This window comes from Cotesia glomerata, linkage group LG5 (assembly GCF_020080835.1).
Source record: "Cotesia glomerata isolate CgM1 linkage group LG5, MPM_Cglom_v2.3, whole genome shotgun sequence".
Classification (NCBI taxonomy): Eukaryota; Metazoa; Arthropoda; class Insecta; order Hymenoptera; family Braconidae; genus Cotesia; species Cotesia glomerata.
This window is the reverse complement of record NC_058162.1, coordinates 6156026-6182207: the sequence shown is the minus strand read 5'-3', so window position 1 is coordinate 6182207 and position 26182 is coordinate 6156026. Positions and strand designations below refer to the sequence as shown.

At 24.6% G+C, this 26182-nt stretch overlaps 1 protein-coding gene across 11 annotated transcripts in view; it reads right to left on the bottom strand.

The window, feature by feature from the left end:
• Positions 1–1844: 1844 nt before the first annotated feature.
• LOC123265976 (sex determination protein fruitless) overlaps positions 1845–26182 on the bottom strand; it is a 40119-nt gene continuing 15781 nt past the window's right edge. For 7 of the 11 annotated variants that reach the window (XM_044729979.1, XM_044729984.1, XM_044729981.1 and 4 more), the window contains 2 exons: positions 24016–24139; positions 22067–22405 (listed from right to left, as the gene is read on the bottom strand). In XM_044729979.1, coding sequence (XP_044585914.1) covers positions 22098–22405; positions 24016–24139 — 432 coding nt within the window. In that variant the 3' untranslated portion in view covers positions 22067–22097. Of the gene's footprint in view, positions 2285–4351; positions 4671–12515; positions 13295–22066; positions 22406–24015; positions 24140–26182 lie in introns of those variants that run through there. The other 4 variants (XM_044729988.1, XM_044729990.1, XM_044729989.1 and 1 more) reach the window with 4 other exon arrangements.

Below are 26182 nucleotides of genomic sequence, written 5' to 3'. Positions count from 1 at the left end.
TAATCTTTTCACACATTGGTCCAAATAAAATGCTCAAAAGGGACCGACTAATTGCCGACATTATTTTAATACAAATAAAGGGCCTAAACACTTGTTGTATATTAATAAAAAAATATAAACAATATTTTTAATAATTTAATAATTAAAGTATCGACAATTAGACTTAATACTTTAAGTATTTATTTATTATATTTTTTTATTTATTTATCAATTAATAATTTAATGAGCTATTTACAATAAATAAAAAAAATTTGAGTTCGATGGGACAAAAGATACCGATACTATCCTTCAAGAGACAAAGAGCGAGAAAGAGAAGAGATCGCGAGCGTGATCGATCGAAGGACAATAAAGGGTATTTATTATATATATATATATATTTTTTTTTTAATTACTTACTTACTTAATTTATATTATGTAATAATAATTACTATAAATATTTCTAGATTTTACCCTGGCGATTTCCGTATCAACACCGATTCATTATTTTATATTATGAAAAAATATTTGTTTTTACATTGATTTTTATGATTTTTATTTAAAATCAATCAATGGTGAGTATGTAAAGATAAATATTAATAATTGTTTTTAAATAAAATTAATTATCGGTGACCAGGGCCTCGGGAGTTTCACGATGAGACGATGAAGCTTGAGCATAATTTGAGGATATGGAAATAAATATGAAAGAATTTTATGAGAGTGAAGTTAGCCAACATTTGTCATTTTTTTTACTTTTTACAACAAATAAATTACTATTAAAAAAAATATTAAAAAAAAAATTACAATAATAATTTTTTGACACATCTACAAATGGAATTTTTTTATGATAATTTATTTGTTGAAAAAAATTATAGAAATTGTTATGTCAGCTAACTTTAACATCATGAGAAGAACAAACTAAAGTTAGCTGTAATCTGTCAGTTTTTTTTTATTTTTACAAGTAAATTACTATTAAGAAAAAATTTTTAAAAAAATAACAATAACAATTTATTTGTTGAAAAAAAAAATAAAGAAATTATCATATGTCAATTATATGACATTAAAGTTAGCAGTCACTTAACCATTTTTTAATTTTTTTAACAAATAGATTTTTCCAAAAAATTATTTTTAAAAAATTGCATTTTTTATTTTTGAAAATTTCTACATGTCAATTTTTTTGCCATAATTTATTTAAAAAAAAAAATCTTAAAATTATTAAATATTTGCTAAATTAATTTTCAAGTCAATAATACTAAAGTTAGCCGACATTTTTAATTTTTTGAGTTTTTTTTTTAATCATTAAATTAGAACTAAATAATATTTTTAAAAAATTGCACTTGCAGTTTTTAAAGTTTTTTAAAAATGAATTTTTTTTTTAATTTTTTTAATAAAAAAATTAAAAAAATTTTTAGATGTCGGCTAAATTAATTTTCATCATACGTCAGCTAACATCAGTATCAAAAAAGAATAAAATAATAAATAACATTGAAGTTGACGGACATTAGAAATTTTTTTATAATTTTATGATAATAAAATTATTATAAAAAAATTCCAAATGTGAAAATTAAAAGAAAAATTATTATTGAAAATTTTTTTAAGCATTTTTTTATTGTAATTGATTATTTGTAATAAAAATTTAAAAAATTGACAGTTGCCAGCTAATTTGAGTATGATGATGATGATAACAATAATTTTTGTTATGAAACTAAAATAAGACATCTAACAATTTTTAAAATTTTTACTCCAGATCAATTATTGTAAAAAAAAATATGAAAAAAAAAATTCGCACTTATAATTCTTTAAAATTTCTACTAGTGGAATTTTTTTGAAAATTTTTTTTATTATAATAAGTGTAATAAAAATCTAAAAATTTTTTAGATGTCTTATTATGTGTTGGTGTAAAATTGAGGTAAGGATTGATAAATTAATAAAAATAAGAGGAGCAAATTTAATACAAGGGAGTGAGGTAGGACTAAAAATAAAATGGGGTTCACCGGTTCCCGAGTCGAGGCATCCTCTACAAGGCGCCTTTGGCGAAGAGCAACTCCCGGTGCTTGGTGCGCACGTGGGACCTGAGGGTGTCGATCCTGCTGTAGGTAGCCGGACAGTATGGACACAGAGATCGCTGGGCGGTGTGTATGTGGAAGTGGTGCCAGCGGTTGGTCACTTGCTTCCCGCATGCTCGGCATCTCCACAGAGCGGGACTACCAAGTGACACCGCAAACATCTCGTGATATGAGAGCCCGACGGGGACGCTCGGCATCGGACCTGCAAACCAGAAGCCTGAAATTCTCCGAGCACGAGCTTCCTACTCGTGGTAACAGAAGTCAGAAGACAACAATTAGGACTAACTGCCTGTTTTTTCCTAACAATCGTTTGTTCCTTTTTTAACATTTATTCTCATGCAAGTATGGATTATTTTCAATTTTTTATTTTATTTTTCATGCTTTTTTTTTTTATTCATTCTAATTTTTTTTTATTTACAGTATTAAAAAAAAATTTTTTTAGGACGATTTTGGAAAATTTTTGTTGAAAAATCATTATTTAAAATTATAATTATAAAAATTATTTTTTAAATATTTTTTTTTCAAGTAATTTTATCTTAAAATTACGCTAAACTTTTATTTTTTTTTGAAAAATTATTTTTATAATAAATTTACAATAAATTTTTGAATTCAAAATTCTTTTAGAGAATTTTTAAATAAAAGTAACTTTTCAAAAAATTATTATCAAAAGCATGAAAAAATATTTTTTAAAAACTATCATCCAAAACATTCATTAATTTCAAAAAATTCACACACTCCAAAAAAATGTAATCCGTAATTAAAATGAAAACAATCATCAAAAAAATATTAAATTATAAAACATAAAGTAAGGAAATAATTTATAATAAGGTAAAAGCCCCAATATATGATCATGTACCAGTACATGATCACTCCATGTATTTGTATACCTATATTTGCGAATATAGATATACAAATACATGGAGTGATCATGTACTGGTACATGATGATACACTGGGGCTTTTACCTTAAATCTAAAATTTTTAATTTGAAATTATTTTAAAGTTTAGTTGAATTTATGTTAAGATTAAAATTGCAGTTTATAGCGATTAAGATTTAAAATTATTAATAGTTTTTTTTTTGCTATTCTCTTGTTTGAGCACGGTTAACGGCTTCTATGTTAAATACACACCTGTGTGACGTACCTGCATGTGAGTATAAATGTAAGTACTGTACTTTACATTGCTTATTATAAAAATTATTGTATGATATTTAGTTAATAACTTTATTTGTATTTGTATTGCAATTGAAACTTCTCACGTGGAAATAATGCAAATTCATTTTTATTCAATTATATTCATCATTTATCATTATTTATTAATTATATATTCTTATATCATATTAAATTATATTACCACTATTTAATTTAATTTAATATAAATATATTACATTCATAAAGGCATTACAATATTCTTAGAGCCTCTCGTAACCCTCATAAGCATTCTAAATCATTACGCATTATAAAATTCAATTCATTACTCATCAATAAAAATTAATTATTGCTCTTACTAGTTTAAATTTACAGCAATAATTTTTACAATTTTATATGTATATGTATATCTATAATTTATAATATAATTCTTTGGCATCTCCGTACAGACGTTTAATTTTTCTTACACTATAAGATTTGACACGGAAGCTCGATAAGAAGTTTTACATTTTTTGTTTCTTAACGACTTGGCTTTTTTTTATTATGTTCATACTTTAATTTAGTGATAATTTTGAAGGCACTAGGCATTGCCAAATGTTCTTTTTTTTTTTTTTAATTTTATCTTTGGCATAATTGAGCTTCCAGATATGTATTATTTAATTTTTCAAAAAAAAAAAAAAACCAGTCGCTTAATTTAATTTATAAATTATTTACAAATAATATTAATTTTTATAATTAATGCGTAATGTTGATAAATTGTATCAAGACTATAGATTTAGAAAAATTGAATTGCAATTATTTGAAAAAATTTCTCCTAATTATTAAAAATTATTTTAAAAATTTCCACTAATAATTATTTTATTGCTATAAAATTAAAAAAACATTTAGTGTCAAAATTTTCTATAAAATTATTAATAAAAATTCTTGAAGAAACAATTTTCTAAAAAAATTTTTCATGAAAATTTTTAAAGGAAAAATTTCTTAAAATATTATTTATAAAAATTTATGAAGAAAAAATTTCCTAAAAAAATTTTTCATGAAAATTTTTAAAGAAAAAATTTCCTAAAAAAATAATTCATGAAAATTCTTAAAGAAATATTCAAGAAAATTTTCAGAACTAATTTTTAGAAAAAAAAATTGTTTTTTTAATAAATCTATAGTCGTTGTACCGAAAAAAAAAAAAAAAAAAGTAACTTAAAAATAATGAAAAAAAAATCCTCTTGGCTAGATCACGCCGTAATAAGGACGATAGAATCCCGTGCGCTATTGCACGTGGGCGTGCTTAGTGCGTGTGTGCGTGAGAAGTGTATCACTGCGTGTATAAACAGCAGGACACAGTGGACAAGCGTATTTGCCTGGGAAATGCACGTAATAATGATTCCGTACATTCGTAACGACCTTACCGCACAACGAGCAACGCCTCCTCTCGTCCGTGTTATTCTGTCGTTCAAATATCTGAGAAATCCGCCAATTTTTGAGCTCTGCAACAACAGAAACCACAGTCAGCATGGCAGTCTGGTCCGTATTCGCTTCTTCTTTACTTTTTATTTTTACTAACAATTATTTAAACTTTTATTTCAGCAAGTGGACTGCGCACGATCGATCGTGGATCTCTCGATGCATTGTTCAAATATTTTTCTATTTTTCAATAGGTATTTACTAACACAATTATTTAATTTATAAATAACATTACAATTATTTATCAATTAAATCATTCATACTTCCAATCGAGCTTCGTATGTCTCCAAAATATCATTTTCTCTCTCTTTGTCTCTGTGATTAGATCAATAATAAAAATATAATTTATAATTATAATTACAAGCATTTAAATAATTAAATAAAGGAAAAGGAAAATAAGGATAATGTCGCGACTCGACTTTTTAAAAAAGCTGGAAATAATTAAAACAAAAAATAATAAATACGAATCTATTAACACACAATTTATGTTTAATCAAAAAAAATTAGTAGAAATACATTAAATGCACATGTAATTAAATCCTTTGTAATTGTTTGTGTTTTTTTTTTTTTAATCTTTTTATATATATTATATATTTTCATCCATATTATCTACACTAAAATTAATAATAATCATAACATAAAACCTTGTTTATTAATTGTTAGAGTATAATAACAATAAAATGTAAGAATAATTTTATTATTTATTTAGCTAATATTTATTATTATTATTATTTGTTGTCGTAATAAAATTAACCGATTTACCTCTTAATCTTTAGTTCCCTTGAGTGGTATAATTACTCCGTATTTATTGTAATTAATTGTTAATCTCTAGTTTTACTATTAATAAGAGAGATTATACAATTCGAGGCTGCCAATTCGTTGTCGTACCCTTGTAATTATTTTTTATTAATTATTATTATTTTTATTTATAAATTTAATTATTTACTCAATAACTACACTTATTAAAAATGAAATTTATTTAAAATAATTTGGCAATTTTTAGCGACGAACAACCTCGGCTTTTCGAATAAACATTCCTCCACAATTAGTTATTAAATATATTTTTTTTTCAGCGTATATTAATGTTAAGTTAAATGGAGTTATTACCGTTTTTTATTTGTATAAATGTATATTTATTTATTTATAAGTTTTATTGGCTAAATTTTTTTTATGTATAGTGCCGCAGTTGGTGTCATTGAAAATGAATAAAATCCCGCCAATAAAAAAAAATATTGTTTTTATTGTGTTAATTCATGTCATTCAATCTCAACGACACATGTGTCCCGTAAGTAACTGTATTTGAAATATATAACTTTGTTTTTTACTTTTACTTTTCTTCTTATCTCGGTTTAGTTCGTTCTTCAGACGAGAAGACAGCGTTGAAAAATATTGACAGAGATATTGCTTGACATAACTTTTTTTTCGGGTTAATAGTAAAAAATTTCGGGAAAATAATATTTTAGAGTTGCTGAGAAATATTTTATTTTGACGGTAAGGACCTGTCAAATATTTCAATTCAAATAATACTAAAGTTAATCGACATTTTTAGTTTTTTGATTTTTTTCAATAATTAAATTAGAACAAAAAAAATTTTTAAAAAATCTCACCTACAGTTTTTCAAGTTTTTTACAAATGAAAATTTTTTTTATTATTTTGTAAGCATTTTTTTTCAATGACAAAAAATTCTTAAAATTTTCAGATGTCGGCTAACGTAATTTTCATTCAATTCAATCATTTTTTTTATAACTTAAAAATGACAACCTAATCTGTAAAATTAAATGATAGAATTTTTTTTTTCATTTTTATAGCAATTAAAATAATGATAAATTTAGCAGATATTTAATCATTTTTAGAATTTTTTTTACAAATAAATTATGGCAAAAAAAAATTTTTCAAAAATTGACATGTAGAAATTTTAAAAAATTAAAAATGCAATTTTTTAAAAATAATTTTTTGGAACAAATTTTTTTATTAAAAAAAATTAAAAAATTCTCTAGTGTCTGCTAACTTTAATGTCATCAATTAAATTATTATAAAAAATTTCAATTATGAAAATTGAAAAAAAAATTATCAGTGGAAATTTTTTAAAGTATTTTTTTTCATTGTAATTTACTTGTTATAAAAATTTTAAAATTTGACAGCTAACTTCAGTATCATAACTTATATTGTAAATTTTTAATTTTTCAATTTTAATAAAATTATTCTTTAATTTTAATTAAATATTTAAAAAAAACTGTCAAATTTAATAATATTGAAATCAGCTGACGTCTGTCAATTTTTTAGAATTTTTTAGCAACTAAATTATTATCAAAAAATTTTAGTTAAAAAATTCCATGTGTAGAAATAAAAAAAAAATACAAGTTAGAATTTATTAATAATAGATTAATAAAATAAAAAATTATAAAATGTCAGCTGATTTCAGTTTTATAAAATTTAAGTATAAATTCTAACTTGAAAAAACTTTTTGTTAAAATAGACAAAAGTTTTCGATTTTAGTGTGCAAAAAACGTCAGATATTTCTCCAACTCAAAAATAAAAAAATAAACATTGAAGAAAATTGATTATTAAAAAAAAATTAACCAAGGACGAAATATCTCTCTCATAAAATAAAAAATTTTTCTCACTCTCTCAATTTCCACAAAGTAAAATCTTAAATTCTCCAGGCCAATCACAACTTCAGTCTGATCGTGTACTCGCATAAAAAACGATTAATTATTCAAAAGTAATTTTCAAAAATAATTTCAAATAGAACACTTATCGCTGGCTACGATTATTAAAACAATAAAAATAACAAAATTTATGTATAATATAAATTTTTTTTTCTAAATAGATTAAATTACGAATTGATTGATTTAAACATATATATTTAGTTAATAAATATATACACAAGATATATACATGTATATTGAGGTCTATATACACATATATCAATTATTTGCATATATATTATGTTATATTATTATTATTATTATTATTATTATTATTATTATTATTATTATTATTATGAATTATATTAATAATTAATAATAGTAAATTTAAATAATTTTTTCAGTTTATTTAGTTAAATAATGTACAAAGAGATTTTAATAAACCTGGGAAATAAAAATTGTCACTCAACAGATCGCGGGCAGTAATATTATTCGCTTAAACTGTTATAAAACCTTTTTAACTAAAACATCTTAAGCCCTAGGTACAGTAACATTGTCAATAAAATTACACACGTGCACAGCCATTGGTTCATTTAACATACATATATGTTTAAATCCTCAGCTACTTTCATTTATAAAATTTAAATAAAATTCAAAAAATAATAAATCTGTGCTTTTGTTTTCACCTCCGTTTATTTTTCCCAAGTCGGAATTAAAAATAACTTCAATAATTTCGAGTAAAATATCACATTGCAAAATTTTGAGCTTTCATCATCTAATTAAATATTTTTTTATATAAATATAAATACATTAATTGATAAATAATTCGACTGGGAAAAATAAAACAGGTCTGTCGAGTGACTATTTCCCTATTGCAATATTGCACGACTTTTAGTTGTTTATTTAATTAATTAATTAGTTATTTTATTAGTTTAGATTAGATTAGATTTAATTTAAATTTATCTCAATTTCAATAAGGTGTTAGCACCAATCTATTTTATCACAATGTTCCACTCCACACCACGTAGTTGTAAATATATATAAATAATGTAGTAGCGGTTGTCGAAGTGCATTAGTTAATAGTGGTTGTATTATATCAGCATTTTTATTATTTAAATAATCAATTTTTAAAATTCATTTATCATTTTAGTTTATTTTATCGATCAAGTTTCGTATTTTGTAGGGGAGAGTAAGGTAATTAATAATTATAATAATAATTAGTTAATAACAAATTAAATGTAACAGCCTGGCAGCCTGATTAATATTATCGTTAATTAATAAATCATCAGTTTATTTGTTGTAATCGCGGTAATTGTTTGGTTTTTGGTGCAGGCCGTATTTCTTTCCACGTACCGAGTCTTCTTCTGGTTAATTTTTTTTTTTAAATAAAAATATTAAATAAAAATTTTGTTAAGTTACTTTTTGGAAAATTCCACGAAAATGAAATTACTTTTTGGGGTAGTGAATAATAAGCTCAAGCTGTCTCTTTGCGAGGAAATTATTCGCGGTTGAGTTAATTTCACTCATATATTCAAATGTGTATATGCATATGTATATTGAAGAGGGAAATAATGTTTAATATATATATACATATGGATATGTCGGTGCCTATAGGCATTGCAATTACACTGCATCATCCTCATTTTAATTATTTATTTAAGGTTTTTTTGGTATTTTTAGCTTATGATATTTTAAATTATTTAATTTAAATTGCTTCATTTGTTTTTAGATAAAAAATTAATTTTTTTTTTTTTTTTACTGTAATTTTGCGCACTTTTTAATAAATATAATTATGATTTATTGAAAAATGTTTATGACTTGATAATAATTTTTTAAAATTGAGCATTAGAAATATTTTTTATGTTTGAAATTTATAAGTTAAAAATATTGAAGATTTATTTTATAATTTTTGCAATTTTTTACAATTTGAATTAATAATTTTTTTTTTTAATTATTTGAATGAATTTTCAGAAATTGAAATGAGTTAAAAATTTTTTTAATTAAAAATTATAATTGCATTTGATATTAAAAGACCATAAATTTTTTTAAGGTCTGAAATAATCTAAAAAAAAAATGTGTGTAGAAGAAATATAAAAAAAAAATGATATAATTTGTTAATAAATATTTTATTAAAAATTAACCAGAAAAAGATAGACAAGTGTCTTTTAACAAAACAAAAGTTGTAAATAAACTAAAAAGAAAAAGAAAGTGTTAACTCGGACGTTTTAAAATAAATAACACAAAGCACACGTAACGGCTCACATATCAGCTCACAAGTATTCGTATATGAATATTAAATAACATTGTGTATAATATAAAATCATAAAACGGCAAAACAAACAAAATATAATAAATTATCCAATATATTATTTTTTTATATCTATTAATCTGCATAATATATTAATATTCTGGTTAAATATAACTTTTCTGTATGTATATTAAATATATATATATATATATATATATATATATATATATATATATATATATATATATATATATATATATATATATATTAATTAATTAATCAATATTAAATAATAATAGTATTGTTTTTAAATTTTAAGCTATAACCATGCAAAGTGCCCCCATGATTGATAATAATGTTTTAAACCTTGTTAATAGAACTTAACCATCCCAATTAAAAAAATAAAAGAGAGATAGACGGTAATATCATATGATCACAATTATTTAAGCGGTTTGGCTCTTTGAATAGTTTATTACTTTGACTCTTTAAATCTCTATTTACTTTTTACTTTTAGCTATTATATTTTTCATTAAATATAAACCTGCATATCTATTGCATCATTTGTAACTATTCCCTTTCATTTAAATAATAATAATAGTAGTAGTAACTAACATCAATTATCTTTGTTATCGTTTTTTTATAAATATAAATAATATATATTTATATTAAAATATATTATTATTTTTATTAAATAATAATTAAATAAATCTGTAGTCGCTATTGCCGCGAAATATTAATTATTATAAACGTTTAAACAATTTATTGGCAAACAAAATGGACTATCCTCAACCATTAACGTGCGATGTAATTATTTTTTAATAATAATTACACATACAGTACCTATCATTTATTTTTACTGCCGTTTTAATCTGTGTACGACAAAATGGTTGATTTTAATCAAAATGGCTGGCTGCTACAGTTCTACCAAATTATTTTTATTTGTTTGGCTGCTGTTTGGTAACACTGGGCAAAAAAGCGCGCTAAAATTTAAATTTAAAATTTCCCGCGAAATTCAAATTTAAAAATTTCCGCGAAATTTAAATTCTAAAGAAAATAAATTGTGAATACAGATAATAAATAATAAAAATAAATAATAGGTAGTGTAATAAAATAAAAGTTGTGTAATTTATATTATACTCAACTATCTGTAACCAATCATTAATGTAACAGTTAGATTATTAATATATAAAATATAAAATATGATACTATAAATCATTTTTTTTTTTTTGAGTTTTTCCATTTTTTTCGTACAATAAAAATCTTATATTCATCCGTCTATGCTTAAGTCCCAATCTAATCGTGGAATGTCATTAATTTCCACAAATTTGCTGCATTACTCACAGTATATTTTTAATTTATAGACTTCAGGTGTCAACAACATATACTTTAAGTCAAACATCCATATTAGTTGCACGTAAAATAAATTTCAATAAAATATGTCACGTCAGTCCCAAAAAATAAAAATTAAAAATCAATATAATATATTATAATTAATATAGTTACATTACAAGCTAATATGATGATGTCCAACTCTAAACTTTCAACAACAACAGATTAACCCTTTGTATAATCAATAATAATAACATTAATTAATAAAATTTACCGTAATAATAAAATTTAATAAAAATAAAGAGAAACAAACTAAAACGGCTGCCAGCCTGCCGACGCCGCTCAGCAGCAACTACGGAGGAATTGGCACCACATTTTGCTCCCTTATTTTAGTTTTTCTCTCATACTCAATTCAGACCTTCTGAACATTATAATTATATTAGATTAATTAATTATTTGTTTAGGATTTTATTACACGCGGTATACGAGGCCCTCATTATCCAACGATCAACGTATCTGATGTTAAAAAACAAATATTAGATTTTTAACACAGATAAATAAAGCTGTACCCATCGAATCCGAAATTTAATTATTCATTTTTTTATATATAAAAATTTTTAAACGCCTGGGTATCGATCTTCACCAAACTTGAATTATGTTAACTTATTTTATTAAATATAACAACTAAAATTTATTGTAAAAAATCACTCTGCATCCTTAAAAATCACGTTAATTTTTTTTAGTTAATAAGAAATAGTGATTTTATCACTTTTTTTAAATATATTTTTATACCGCGTCTTTAATAAAATTTTATTTAAACCCAAAAAGGCATAAATTTATCAATAAAAATTGAAAATGATTTATTTTGCAATCTAAAATAAGAATTAATTTAATTTTCCATCAAGTTTAAAAATTAGAACTGGGTTAAATAATTTTCATCCCTCATGAGAACTGACAAATTAAAAATATCTTTCAAATTCTTCATAAATATAATCATAGCTTTATTTCAGATCAAAATTTTCTTGATCTAAGAATATTAAAAATCAAGTTAAATTTAAAACTTTATAAGAAAATTTTTAATTCCTATTTTTTATTGGAATTAAAAAATTTTGAATCGTTACAGTGCACACAAAAAAAAATTATTTAAATCAAATAAATAATTTTGAAGAACTTAATCTTCTTGATTTGAGTAGAAAAATTCTTAAACTAAGAAATTTTTCTTGGTTTAAGTAAATTTTACTTAATTCAAGAATTTTTCGTCTTGATTCAAGACAATAAAACTCTTAAAAATTATTTTCGTGATTCAAGTTCAATTTTTTTTTCAGTGCATAAAGGGAAAAATAACTTCAAAAAAGTTAATTCTACAGTAGAAAAAAAAAATGATTATTAAAAATTACTTCAAACTGTAGTTATTACTTTTCTTCTGTAATTAATCATCATGTAAAAAAAAAAATGTAATTTAAAATGTTATAAAAAGATTCTTTTAATTAAAAAAATTAAGAAAAAAATTTGCCTTGATTAAAGTAAAATTTTTTTTTTCCACCAAAAGTCCTCAAATTTTCCTAAAAATATTCTTTCTTAAAATATCAACCATTAAATTTATATCAGAGAATTTTGATTTTAAATTCAACTAAGAAAGTAATTATTTATGCCTTTTTGGTAAAAATAAAAGCGCCGTAAAAAGTGAGAACATAAAAACATTAATCGGCCTTTGATATCAAAGACACGATATATATATATATATATAAATATTAAAATATGTATATAAATGATGATAAGCGTAAAACCTACAAGATTTGGTGTTCAGAGAAGAAATGATTGAACAGTAAAAACGAAGCCGGCCATCCAGGCGTAAATAGACTCGGATTTAAATTGTTATTATTATGAGTTATAGAATTATTATTATTAAGATTATTACTATTATTATTAATAATAATATTATTATTATTATTATTATTACTATTATTATTAATGTTATTATTATGAATATTATTTAAAAATTCGGTATCACGAATGAGGGCCGGCACGCGCCAGTTCTGCGGTGGTGGTGGCGGTTGTGGCGGTAGTTGTTGGGCATCCACGTTGCGTGGGCGTACGTACGCACCGCGCACCCACGCAAGCTCGTCTTATGACAAGGTGTTCATCGTATCATTGTTTGACGCGGAGAGAGCCAATGAGCTGGCGACAAAATCATTAAGGTCTATTTTTCTTGACTCGGGGTGTTTAAATTTAAAGTGAGTTCGCAGATTGTCACTACGTGTGTACGTGGCACGACAGAGAGGACACTCAAACCTGCCAGGGAAGTGGACGTGGTAATGGTTCCTGATGTGCGTCACGACCTTGCCGCACAGCTTGCACCTGTGTAGGTTGCAGCCGCCTGGCACCCGGTCAAAGGTCAGCCGCATGTGCCAGGCTTTTGAACCTGCAACATCAACACAAGACAAGTCACTAAACTGATGATTCCCGATTCCTCTTTTTTTATTTTAGCTTTAGTTAATTTTTTTTTTTTTTTTATTCAATGGGAGGCCCGAAGATTTTACGCAAATTTTTTATCCAATTTAATTTTTTTTTTTTTAATTTTTTTTTCGCTAATCTCGGGTCTCCCAAAAACGTCCATCCACTACCAATCTCAATTTAATAACGCGAAAATATATACATTTATATATAAATAATATATATTTAACCGCATTCCTTATACCGAGTGTGTGTAGGTGTGTGTTTGTGTGCAAAAATATTGTACAGCAGCTGCGGCGTGCGAAAAAAAGCTATTAATCACGTAATAATCCCTTAACTCTTAATCATTGGTTTAATTATTGTTATTATTATTTAATTTGTGGGTGGTATTATTATTGTTATTGGGTAGAACCCAACAAGGAGTTTTTTATTTTTTGCTATGTCAATTTGCTAGAATTTAGACAAAAAATCCTGACAAACTGCCACCTTAATGTAAATTTTTGTTTTAATAATGGCGGTAAATTTTATTTAATAAAATACAGTCGTAAATGCTCTAGCTCTAGTAAAATTTATAAAAAATTAAAAATCTATTTAAAAATTTTTGATAGTTTTGATTTGAAAGAAAAACTTTTTTTTCTTTCAATTGCAATTTTTGAGAGATATTTCATAATAAAAAAATTTTCATACTTTTTGTTTTTTTAAAAAAGAAAAAATTTTTTTAAGCTTTAATTTCCTAAATTAAAAAAAAAAACTGCAATTTATAAAAAAAAAAAACTAAATTTAACCATTTAGCGATATTTTTGTTGTTCAATTTTGTAACTTTGTTAAAAAGTTTATTGAAAACATTTAACTATATAAATTTATTTTATTTTACATAAATAAATTTTTATTTTTTTTTTGAAGACTACAAACCTTCCTGAAATTTATATAGTTACATTTTTTCAATAAACTTTATAACAGTTACAAAATTATACAACAAAAATGTCGCTAAATGTTCAAATTTAATTTATTTTTTTCATAAATTGCATTTTTTTTGGAAAATTACAGTTTAAAAAAATTTTTTTATATAAAATAAAATAATTAATTAAAACAATAAAACCAGAGCTAAAACATTAATGAATGCCCCCTAAAAATAGTTAAATCCGATGGAGCTGTGTAATAATTTAGGGTGAGCAAAAACCTCTTATTAGTGCATTAATGTTAGATGAATAATAATAACTTAGGATTAATTTATTTACATCAATAAAACGTTAGTGAGTTAGCTAAAATAAGCAAAAATAAAAGCGACAATTAAAACAAATATTAATAAATTAATAACTAAGGAAAATGATAAGGATAATAATGATAATGATTTAATGACAATGTTATTCGAAATATATTTTTATAGCTCCTTTAAAATTTACATTATTTTTTCCTTGAAAATTTAAAACCAATCGCACTTCATTCACACTCGGACATTTTTTATTTGACAATTATTTCAGTACAAAAATACAGTTACATTAATCGCTTATTCTTATCATTATTTTTTTATTTTTTATATTATAATAAAATCGCTGATGATAATTAACACGCTCGGAAATGGTCAAGTAATTTGTCCGCGATTAATAAAATCTTGGATGGATGATAAGTGAGCGAGTGGGAAATAGAGATAGCTCTCAAGGATTCTTATTCTCTTTTTCTTTTAATAATATATAACAGAATCCGTGGACTCAGATATTGTCGGAATTACTGAGGCCTGAAGATTATCATGGTCGTGATCGTAGTCATGATCATGATGCACATCAGTGCAGTCAATAGGATACAGGACATAACAACAAGGGCTTGGTATTGATTGATTTAAGTGGCATCTTCACGCAGACATGTTATTACCGACAAGACTTTGCTATTGACGTGCTATTATTTAGTTATTTATTTATTTATAATTGCCCGTGGATTAAAATAGTTGTAAAAAATTTTTTTACTTAAAAATCTTTAATGATGTTAGTGAAAAATTAATTTATTTTTCAACTATCAAGACATTTTTTTTTTTTTTTAATAAACTTAATAATTTTTTATTAAATAATTTATGGAATTTAATTATGAAATTTTTTGTTGGCAAAAAAATTTTTCAAACTAAAATAATGATTTAATTTAAAACATAGAAATTGTCAAAAATTTTATAAAAAAAATCAATTATCCATGACGTCATTAAACCACTGGCGACAAAAAAAAATCATCAACTTCTACTGCAGAAGGCTTGGGCTCGATTCCCAGCGTCGGTAAAATTTTTATTTAATAAATTTTTAATAAAAAAAATTTTTTTAATGATTTATAAAATTGTTATTTTTCAATAAATTTCATGAGCTTTTTTTAGTTTAAAAATTTATTAATTAAAAATATTGTTTTAATAGACGTGATGTATTATATTTGTAAAAACAATATTGGTATTGTTAAAATTAATTAACTGTGTAATAAAACATAAATATAAATTCACAAGCTTGATAATTTTGTTAATTAAAAATTCCAATCCGTGATGATTAAATCACCTGATAATTCCTGAGCTTTATCTTAAAAATAAACTTATTTTTTTAAGAAAAAATAAAATAAAAAGTGTAAAACACAATCTTGTTAAGGTATAATCATATTTCAATCAGATCTAAAGTGATAAAACGGAAAAAATGTAGGAAAAGTTGTTAAAGGAACAGGTCCTTGAATAAAAGTACCAGACGATTTCATGATATTTGCCGATGAAAACAGACCGGGATAAAAGGAACTAGACGCGATATTCGAGTAAATACTTGATAAAAGAGTAAAGAGTGGATATAAGAAAAATCCATAAAATATAAAACAAGCGCAGCGAAAAGAAAAATAAAACTCGTGAAGCGGTAGAACTAAACCCGTTTTCACCCAATACAAGGTAAGGGTTGAGCAACTTCCAACTTCTTCGAGTGTACAATCGAAGTAGCTCGGGATCTACTCGAGTTAATGTAAGTCTTGATACTTGTTTTGGACTCGAGTTTAAACCGAGTATGAAGGATGGTTGAGAATCGACCCCGATACAAGACCCTTAGTTTCAATTTTGTTGGTGATCAACCGTGTCTTTCGTCCTTTAACTGACCATTCTAGGATTTTATAGACCTAAGGCTCTGTTATTTGAAAATAATTAGAAAAAAAATTTTTTTTTAATTATATTATTTATTTAATTGTTATAGAAAATTTTGATATTTAAGATTTTATCGTTTGATAATAAATAAAGTGGATTTTACAAAAAATTTTTTTGAATATTTTGACAAATTAAAAAATCAAAATTTTCATTCATAATTTTTAAGTTTTAATTTAAAAATTGTAAAAAATTAAATTTTGTCTTATAAATATTTAAAAATATTTTTAAATTAAAAACAATTAAAATTTTTATTAATTTTTTTTTATGTTTTAGCTTAAAAATTGTAAAGTAAAATTTTAATTTATAAATATTTTAAAAACAAAAAAAATCAAGATTTTTATAAATAATTTTTTGATTTAATTTTCAAATAAAAAATTGTAAAAAATAAAATTTCCTCAACTCATAAATATTTATAAAAGTGTAAAAAAAAAAAAATTTTTTAATAATAAAAGTTAGTGAAATTTTTTTATTTAAAATTTCTTGGCAGATAACTTTAAAGTTTAACAAAATGGTAAAAACCATGAGGAAAGTTGAATTTAAAAATAAAAATGCTTTATAAGCTGACCGATTTATTACAATAGCAGCAGCTGTGTGAGTCTGTGTTAGTAAGCAGCTAACGAGCCATCTTTGTATTATGTAACACGTCTACACTGGGATCTAAACTCCGGTCTATAATACGCCAGGATAGCAGGACAAATAGAAGAGACAAGAACCATGAGTTGAGAGTACTGAGCATCCCTTGTATCACACAGATGATAGGGTGGCAGCTGAAGACCGCGTGACCTTGTGCGTTGCCTCTTTTTTCATCATCACTCTGATGGCGAGAATAAAGAGAGTTAAGTGAGAGGGAGAACTCGTTGGAATAATCGAGCCGAGGGTTCTACCGAGCATGGCGGAGTAACAGAGGGTTGCTTGCCGACGCACTAGTTTTAAGGGGAGTACAAGGAAAAAAATAAAATAAAATGAGGGGTTAACTTGGAGGGTTAGTTCCTTCCCCTAGGCAATTGATGCATTTGCACTCATTGATCCATTCGTTGAATTTTATTTCATTTGGTATTATATTGATCGCTGAGGACAAAGTACCAATTTTATATATTTATTTTGTTTACTTGACTCATTAAGCGTGTTAATTAAAATTCTCCGAGTTTATTTTTAATTATAAATTTATAATTAAAAATTAAATAGTACGCAAACTTTTTCATTTACATTTCATTTTATATCATTTAAATTACATTGTTTATAAAAATATATAAGCCTATTTTTAAACAAACATCCACACAATTAAATAAATAAAATAAATTATTGGTATTAAATTATGGTTAGCTTTTTTTTTATAATTAAATGTCTAAATATTTAATTAAGAGTATTTCTTGCCTTGTAAACACTTGTCGACAAGATGGCGAGTCGCCATTTTAATTTGCCGGCTAAGTACGGGCTTTTTTAATTTAAAAATAAATCGAGTTTTTTTTTTTATTTTAAATATTTAGACTTTAAAAAATAATAAATAATCGCAGCACAAATGGGCGTAAATAAACGAAAAATAAGAGTAAATAAAGTAAATAAAATAGGAAAAAAACAAAGCCAAGCTGATATCTTAAAAGGAAACACTTTGCGGAATTTAGTCGCAAATGTTGATCCTCTTATCGAGGTAACTGTAATAAGGGTAAGATTAAATGTGACTAAGTAGCTTATCTTGGTGAAAGAGAGAGACGATTGATTGTCGAGCTAGCGATATAGTGCGTACTTGAGCGTTAGATAACGAGCTCTAATTATAACACAAACCAATTTTTACTCTTATCAATTCGAAATAAATATTTAACGACCTTTTAGGCTGCGAACTAAAAATTAAGTTGATTTACATTATTTTTAGCTTCCCACACACAAATTATGTTAAATTAGCAATAAATTATATTAGTAAGAATAGAAAATTAAATTAACGTTATCTTAGTTTTATAAATATTTAACTTAAAAGATACTCGCGATAAAATTACAGGCCACTAGCTAGAGAAGTTTACAATAAAATAGTTTATTTATTCAATTCAAGTATTGAGCAATTAACTTTATAAAAATATCCTCTGATTTAATTGACATTATTCGAGTAAATAATTTAATATTTAAGGCAACGTAGAGGAAGAGGAACTGCAGTTAAGCACGTGTCAGACACGTTTTTAATATATGTATTAAATATAAGCAAAATGGAGGTTGTTTAGTGAGTGAAAATTAAATCGAGAATTTTTTTCGTAAACAAGGATTATAAATTTACTCGAATTCAAGGCGAAACGCGTTTTCTAAATTTAAAGACTCTAGAGAGCTAACTTGTACTGAACAGGACAAAAATGATTATTTTTTTATTATTATTATTGTAAATATAAATATGTAAATATATATATATTTAAATATCTAAATATAAACAGTTAATTATTAAAAAATAAAAAATTTACGTTATCTAATTTGTACCTTTTAGTTTTTTGTTAATTCAGTATTGTAAAAAAGTTTTATTATTTAATAACGTAAAACTATTTTTGAACACGGATGATTATTGACATTGACTTATAAAAAGGCACCAGAATGAGACCTCAAAGAATAATCTGGAATTACGTTAGAGCCTGTGGCCTTCGGGGACTAGTTTCTCATGACTATTTCGAGTCTCTGACTCGGGGATCCTTATTCAGTCTTTATAAATTTTAAAAAATTATTTTTTATTTTTAATTTAATAATAATTACGTTTTTTTTGTTCGAATTATTAATTCTTGATTTTCCATTATTTTTCCGCTTATAAACAAACGGACCTAATTACTTAGCTAATACCCGAGGAAAATAAATGAAACGTTAGATATTTTTTAGCCGGGTATTCATGCTAAATATTTAGGTCAATAACCTAAGTCATTAATCACAACCTATGGCGTAAATCGCGATATTAAAATTTAAATATTCAATATTATTAAAATATAATTTCATATAATACTGAATTTAAAAAATATATATTTATATGTATTATATGTATATATGTATCTATATGTAGGTATGTATGTGTATAAGATAAATATACAATATCTGCCGCTTTCTCTGCACCAAAAGATATATCTTCCTTTTATTTTATTTATTTCTTTATTTAAAACTCTTTATTTTTTATTCTTTCGAGTACTAGTAGAACAAATCCATTACAAAGATGCTCGTCAAGTGAATGGAGAAACTCGCGATAAAAATGCGCGGTCACGGCGATGGCGATTCTACACTAGCTCTCACTAGAGAATATAGCCTCAAGTTAAATAAAAAATATAAAAACGTTTAATGCGAAAATATTAAAAATTCATACAGCTCCAGTCTTCATTTTATATTTTTTAGACTTTTTACTCTCTAAGTTACCGTGTTTTTTCATTTTTACTCGAATACATTATTCAATCAAACGGTTATTAAATATTGTCTCAAGAATCCGGTGAGCCACTGAATTGAGATTGAAAGGAAATTTACACGAGACTGAATTTATGTGCTTTTAAGTGTTCACTTCACGTGTGGAAATTGAATATTGGTTCAATTTTTTTTTTTTACTATTTTTAGACAATCTCAAATTAGAACTCAAAGTGAGGAAAATTTTCATTCTATATCTTTGTAATTTAAAAAAAAAAAATCTTAAATTAATTTTCGGATTTTAAAGAAGTTTTTGGTAATTAATGAATAAGCTCTTTTCTGATTTTAAACTCCACATTCAATAAATATTGCTGAAATTACATTTGGCTAGTAATTTACTTTCCACGCATCCCTTTATAGTCGAGTTTAATAGTTTAATCCTATTTTATAATCGATAGATTGAGTTTCTGGATAACCAATGTCAGGATTTGATTTTTTGGGATAAATTAAAAATCATATTTTTTTTTGTTTAAAAATTAAAAAAAAAAATTTGCCATTTAATTTCAACTATTTTTTATTTAATCTTTAAAATCAAAATTTTTTTTTTTAATTAATTTTATTTGAGAATTAATGTTTAAAATACAAAAATGATTTTTATAAGTTTCAAAAGACAAAAAAGCCATAGTTAAATAAATTTTTGGTAAATATTTACAAGTGGGGTCAAGTATTTTAATTTTCATTTTTTTGTACGAAATTATTTGATTTTATTGATATATTTTTTTTTTGAAAAATACATAAAAAAAATGAACAATTAAAAAAAAAAATTGATTATCACAATTTTAAGAAGTTTTACAAATTTTCAAAGAAATTTATAAATTTTTTAGAAAATTGTGTTCAACTTTTTTTTTTAAATTGTTCATTTTTTCAAAAAAAAAAATATATTAAAAAAAAATAAAATAGAAATTTTATCCAAAAACATGAGAGTCAAAATTTTTTCCAACTTTTGAAGGCAAATTTTTTCAACATTAATCCGCCGCAAAAACAAGCAGAATAAAAAAAATTTGATAATGTTAATTTTTCATCTAATTATGACCCAAAATGAGTTTGACCCCACTTGTAAATAATTACCAAATTTTTATTCAATTATTTGTCAATAATCGAAAAATGACTTTATTATTAAAAAAAAAAAAAGTAGACAAAAAATAGTTTAAAATAAATTTACTATCATAATTAATCTGTCGGTCTGCGCACGTATTGTAATAAATTATCCAAATAAATGGCGAGTAATCTCAAATAAAGCAATAAAAAATAATTATTCAAACGATTGGATTTTTATTAATGGGTGTAACAATTTCTAGCAGTAAAAATAATTTTTTACGAGATAAGTATACGGTGGTTTTGGCGTTTCAAAACTATTTGCGATTATTCCTCAAGAATAAAAAATAATAAAACACTTTAACGGTACAAACGTACTAAGAAGTGAGTAAAAAATATATACAAGACATCTTGAAGATGTAATAAAACCTCGGTGAATTTTTTGTAATACTTCTTAGCTCGGATCCAGATTTTATGCAATGCGTATTTCAATAGTATTATAGTACGTGTACTGAAGTAGACTCATAAATACAGGATATTGTAAAGACGAAAGCTTATATACTGGAGCTTGTCGCATTTTAGTGGTAGTACTAAACTCGAGCTACGAAAATAACGCATCCACAATCTACAAGTTTCATCCTTTGCTCGGTGGAAATGTACCAAGATTTTTTTACCTCAACATCAATACGATTATTAAATTGTGAAATTTAATACCCCAATATTTTTTACTTTCCTGCTCTATTTAATTTCAATAAAAAGTTACAGAGAAAGAGCTTTGTATTATATATTTATATTATTTACATATCTATATATAATTCTATAGTGAAGATAAATGTTAATAATTAATAATTAATAAAAGAGTTACATTCTAAATGGTAATATGCAATTTTAATTGCCGTATTAAGAATTAAAAAAATTAATTATAAATTGTAAATAAAACACGCACGCTTTATCATTAAATGGCACTAAATAATAATAATAATTATAATATTTATAAATAAAGAGGTAGTCTTGTCACGATAACGATCAGACTACGATAAATAAATAAAAAGAAATAATTTTATTTTTATTTCCTGAGTCTAATGTCTTGTTTTTTGAAATGCTTCGCATAAAGTATCAACATTATAATTTAATAAATAAATAAATAAAAATGAATACGGAATGTGTTGTTTATTAATTACTGGAACTAAGTGAGATATGACTCGTCGGTGGATTTTGCGAGAAAATGTTTAGCCTCCATGCGCATAAATGGGGAAATCATGGAGCCCTCGCGGATCCCATGCTTAAGTTTGATATGCCTTTTGAGATTGTCGGACCTCGTCAATGAAATCATACAAATCTGACACTGATATTTGTCAGGAAAATGGGACTTCATGTGCTTTTTTATGTTCGCAACACTCTTACCGCATAACCTACAACTTTCCGTACCGAGCTGCGTCTCTAATTTACTGTGAAGGTCATACTTAATGTCCTTTTCTTTTTTCGCTGGTGGTCCTGGAATGCAAGATTCCGGTTCAATTTTTGTTTTTTTAAATTTTCACTTGCTTATAATACTGGTAGCAATTTTTTTTTTTTTCCAAAATTCATCTCACAGATTGAGCTTTATAAAATTTGTCTTGCAAAAATCGGCACACTCTTTATTTGCAACAACAACAAATTCTACAATGTCATTCTTCTACAATGTCGCAACAAATAATAAAAATAGAGAGAGAAAAGTTCGCAGCAGTCGAAAGAAGAATTCCTCAGATATCGTTTTATATACATACTTTTATATAAATTTTTTTTTTTTTTTAAATATAAATAAATTCTTTATGATTCAAACGGTGAAAAATTCGCACAAATGGATACTTTGCTTTTATAGTTTATATAAAGTAACAAAAATAGTTATAGTAATAGTAATAATAAAAATAATAGTATTGATAATAAAAGATATTATCAGATATTATTTTAATTAAATAACGAGTCACACACTACTTCACACTTTTCTACGTCGATCCTTTAATTTTCCAAGTAAAAATTAACCCCAATAAATTCAATTATTTAAAAAATAAACACCACAAATGTTGCTCATTTTTTTTTCTATTTTTTTTTATTTACAAAAAAATTAAAAAAATTAAATGATAATGAATTGGGAGCATGCAGGAATTGCGTAAGCGTAAACATAAACCATGCAAAATAATAAGCCCGTTAAAATGTTCAAATTAATGGATAAACAAATAAAATAAATAACCTAAATTTATTTACAGTCCGTCCCGTTAAAATATATTTGAGAGAAAACGATCACTCGACAAAGTCAGCCACACAATCAACCCACGCACCAGCATCAATCACTGCCGAGTACTGTCCATTTGCATGTACATTTCTTCATTATTTTTATTAATATAGATTTTTATAGTTTTATATATTTTATTATTTATAATTGTTGTTATTTATGTATTTACATTTATACATAATATCTATGTATGTATATATATATATATTTTGTATTATGTATTCGTTATATATATTTATATTAATATAAATAATAAAAGAATAAAAATAAATAAAGTACTTGTGAGACAGGGAGAGAGACACTTGCAACAATTTTTTTTTTAACCGCAACATAGCAAATGCACGATACCATCACCACAACCTACATGTTTGTATATGTAATTAATATTCGATATTGACATTTAGATATTATATATTTTTTTCTTCTATTCATTTTATTATATTCTATTGTATAATATTATTTTATTAATTTTCATTATTAATAAATATTATTGTTTTATTAATTTTTTTTTAAATATGGGCATTGATAGTTTTCTTTATTTTTATTTTAAGTTAACGAAAATGAAAAATAAAAATAAATAAAAAAATACACTCGCACTTTAGATTAGATTTAGAAGGGATGCTCGTCTCGTACAACTACGTATGTTACTTATTAAAAAAAAATCATTCTCATGCATTCCATCAAAATTTTACTAATTTTTTATTCAATTGAAAATATTTTTAAATTTATTTTGAAATTTTTCGACTTGTAAAATTTTGAAGGAAATTGAAATTTTTTTCATTAAAAAAAAAAATAAAAATAAAATAAGATAAATTGAGAAAAAAATTCTTACCATCAAGTCCGTCGAGCATTTCCGGGGGATTATGGTGCTCAGAAGGTTCCATACCAGGTACACCATCGCTAAGTGCCCCCGCGGTTGGTCCTCCGTCTTCGCCTAGCATTCCAACTGGATGACCCTGAGGACAATGCATAAATAAATAAATCAAAACGTGAATAGATGATAGATGACAATTATTACTGCAATAATAATAATAAAAATAATAATTGTTGTTAAAATATAAACTGCGGTTTTTAAAACAACAATTTATTGCTTAATAATTACATTATTATGGTAATAATTTGTAACAGCGTATAAAATAAATCATGCCTCTATGCTTTTAACATTATTATTATTTAATATTTATAGTTAAAAAAAAAATTATTTTATTGTTTTAATATAACGTGATTACAAATCTACATATGTGTCCCTTCGGATTTTATTTATGTAATCCGAATTTGCAATTTTATTGACTGTTGTGACGCTTTTAAATTTACATATCATCGGTGAATAACCAATCACAAGTTTGTCCTTTGGGCTATTTTTTTATTCATTTTCATTTATTTATATTTTTTTACTCTTTCGCTTCTTCATGTAAATTCTATCGGAATTTTTATGCCGTAAAATGTGTAAATAAAATTTAATAACTTGTTAATTAAATAAAAATATCCTCTGCACTGATTTTGATCCACTATTTTCAAAATTATAATTCAATAGTTAAGTATTTTATTTATAAAGTAAAAAAGTTTTAATAAAAATATTTTCCAATTAGTTATAAATTATATTAATTAAATAATAATAATATTTATCCTCTTCTTTATTAAGGGAAGAACAAAAAGTTTGGTAATGCCGCTTGCGCAGTAGATCTGCGCAAAGCCTGAATTTTTCTAATAATTTTTACTGAAGAATATTAAGTAAAAATCTTCACATGCTTGCATAATTTTTTAGGTAGATTTCTTTAGAAAATCTAAAGCAGGATTGCGCCCACAGTTCTGAGCCGATCTTTATGAAATTTTGTGGGCTTATTCTGTGGATCAATACCAAGATCAACTTTGAAAATGAGCAAAATCGGCCGGTTAGTTTACGAGTTGTGGGTGTTTGAAAACTTTTTTCATTTTCAAAAAATTTTGAATTTTGTATATTTTATGAAAATAATTTGCCAGATGTAAAAGATAGATAAAATCTATCAAATTTATCTTGAACTTCATTTAATTACCTTCAATTTAAACTATTATTTGTCTAGTTTTTATGATTTTTTTAATTAGTTCCATGAATTTAAAAATTTTCAATAAATGTATTTCGGCCCTTTTTCGTTAAATAATTTTTAAGCCGTAAAATATAGCTTGAATTTATCAAATTTATGTTAAAATTCACATAATTATCTTCAATTTGAGCTATTATTCGTCACCTTTTGATACTTTTTTCAATTTTTTTCGGAGTTTGGAAAATTTAAAAAAAATCAAAAATAAAAAATTTTTAACTTTTATCATCAAATGACTTTCATCTATAACAAATCCTATTTTTTAGGTAGATGTCTTCGAATATCTATTTGTTGTAGTTGATCTCATATCATTATTTGCAAAAATATAATAAAAAATAAAATTTAAGACATTATTGCCTTTTAATAACATGTTTTTTTTTTTATTGTCACACAATAAATAATAAATTTTTGAAAAATATCTTTCAATTTAAATTGAATTTGTATAACTTGCTATAATAAAAATTAATCAACACGAGCCTCGTTTATCACAAACATCAAAGTGAATCACAAAAGAGTAATTAGTAAAAAAATAAAATGCATAAAAATCTTAAAACTACATAACTGAGTCTTTATCACCGAGTAAAACAAGAACAATTAAAATAACAATAAAAAACAAACGAGGTAATCGGTTAACATTTAAGTGATTTTAAAAGGCTCTTGTTGCTGTCACCAAAGCACCCTCGAACCCGGTTTTTCAACTGGAAAATAAAAGTAGAGCCACTTGGTCTCGACCTCTACCCCCGACTCAAACTCTAGCACCCTTGGTGTGATTATCTTTGGCCATACACAAATAGTGAGCTTTGCATTTATCGTGATGGTTGACTATTTCTAGCCTAAAATTTCCGTTTCCCGCGGCAAAGGAGGTCCGTAGTTCCGGCATAGTGTCACTCCATTTTCTACAAAACTTGCAGTACATTAAAT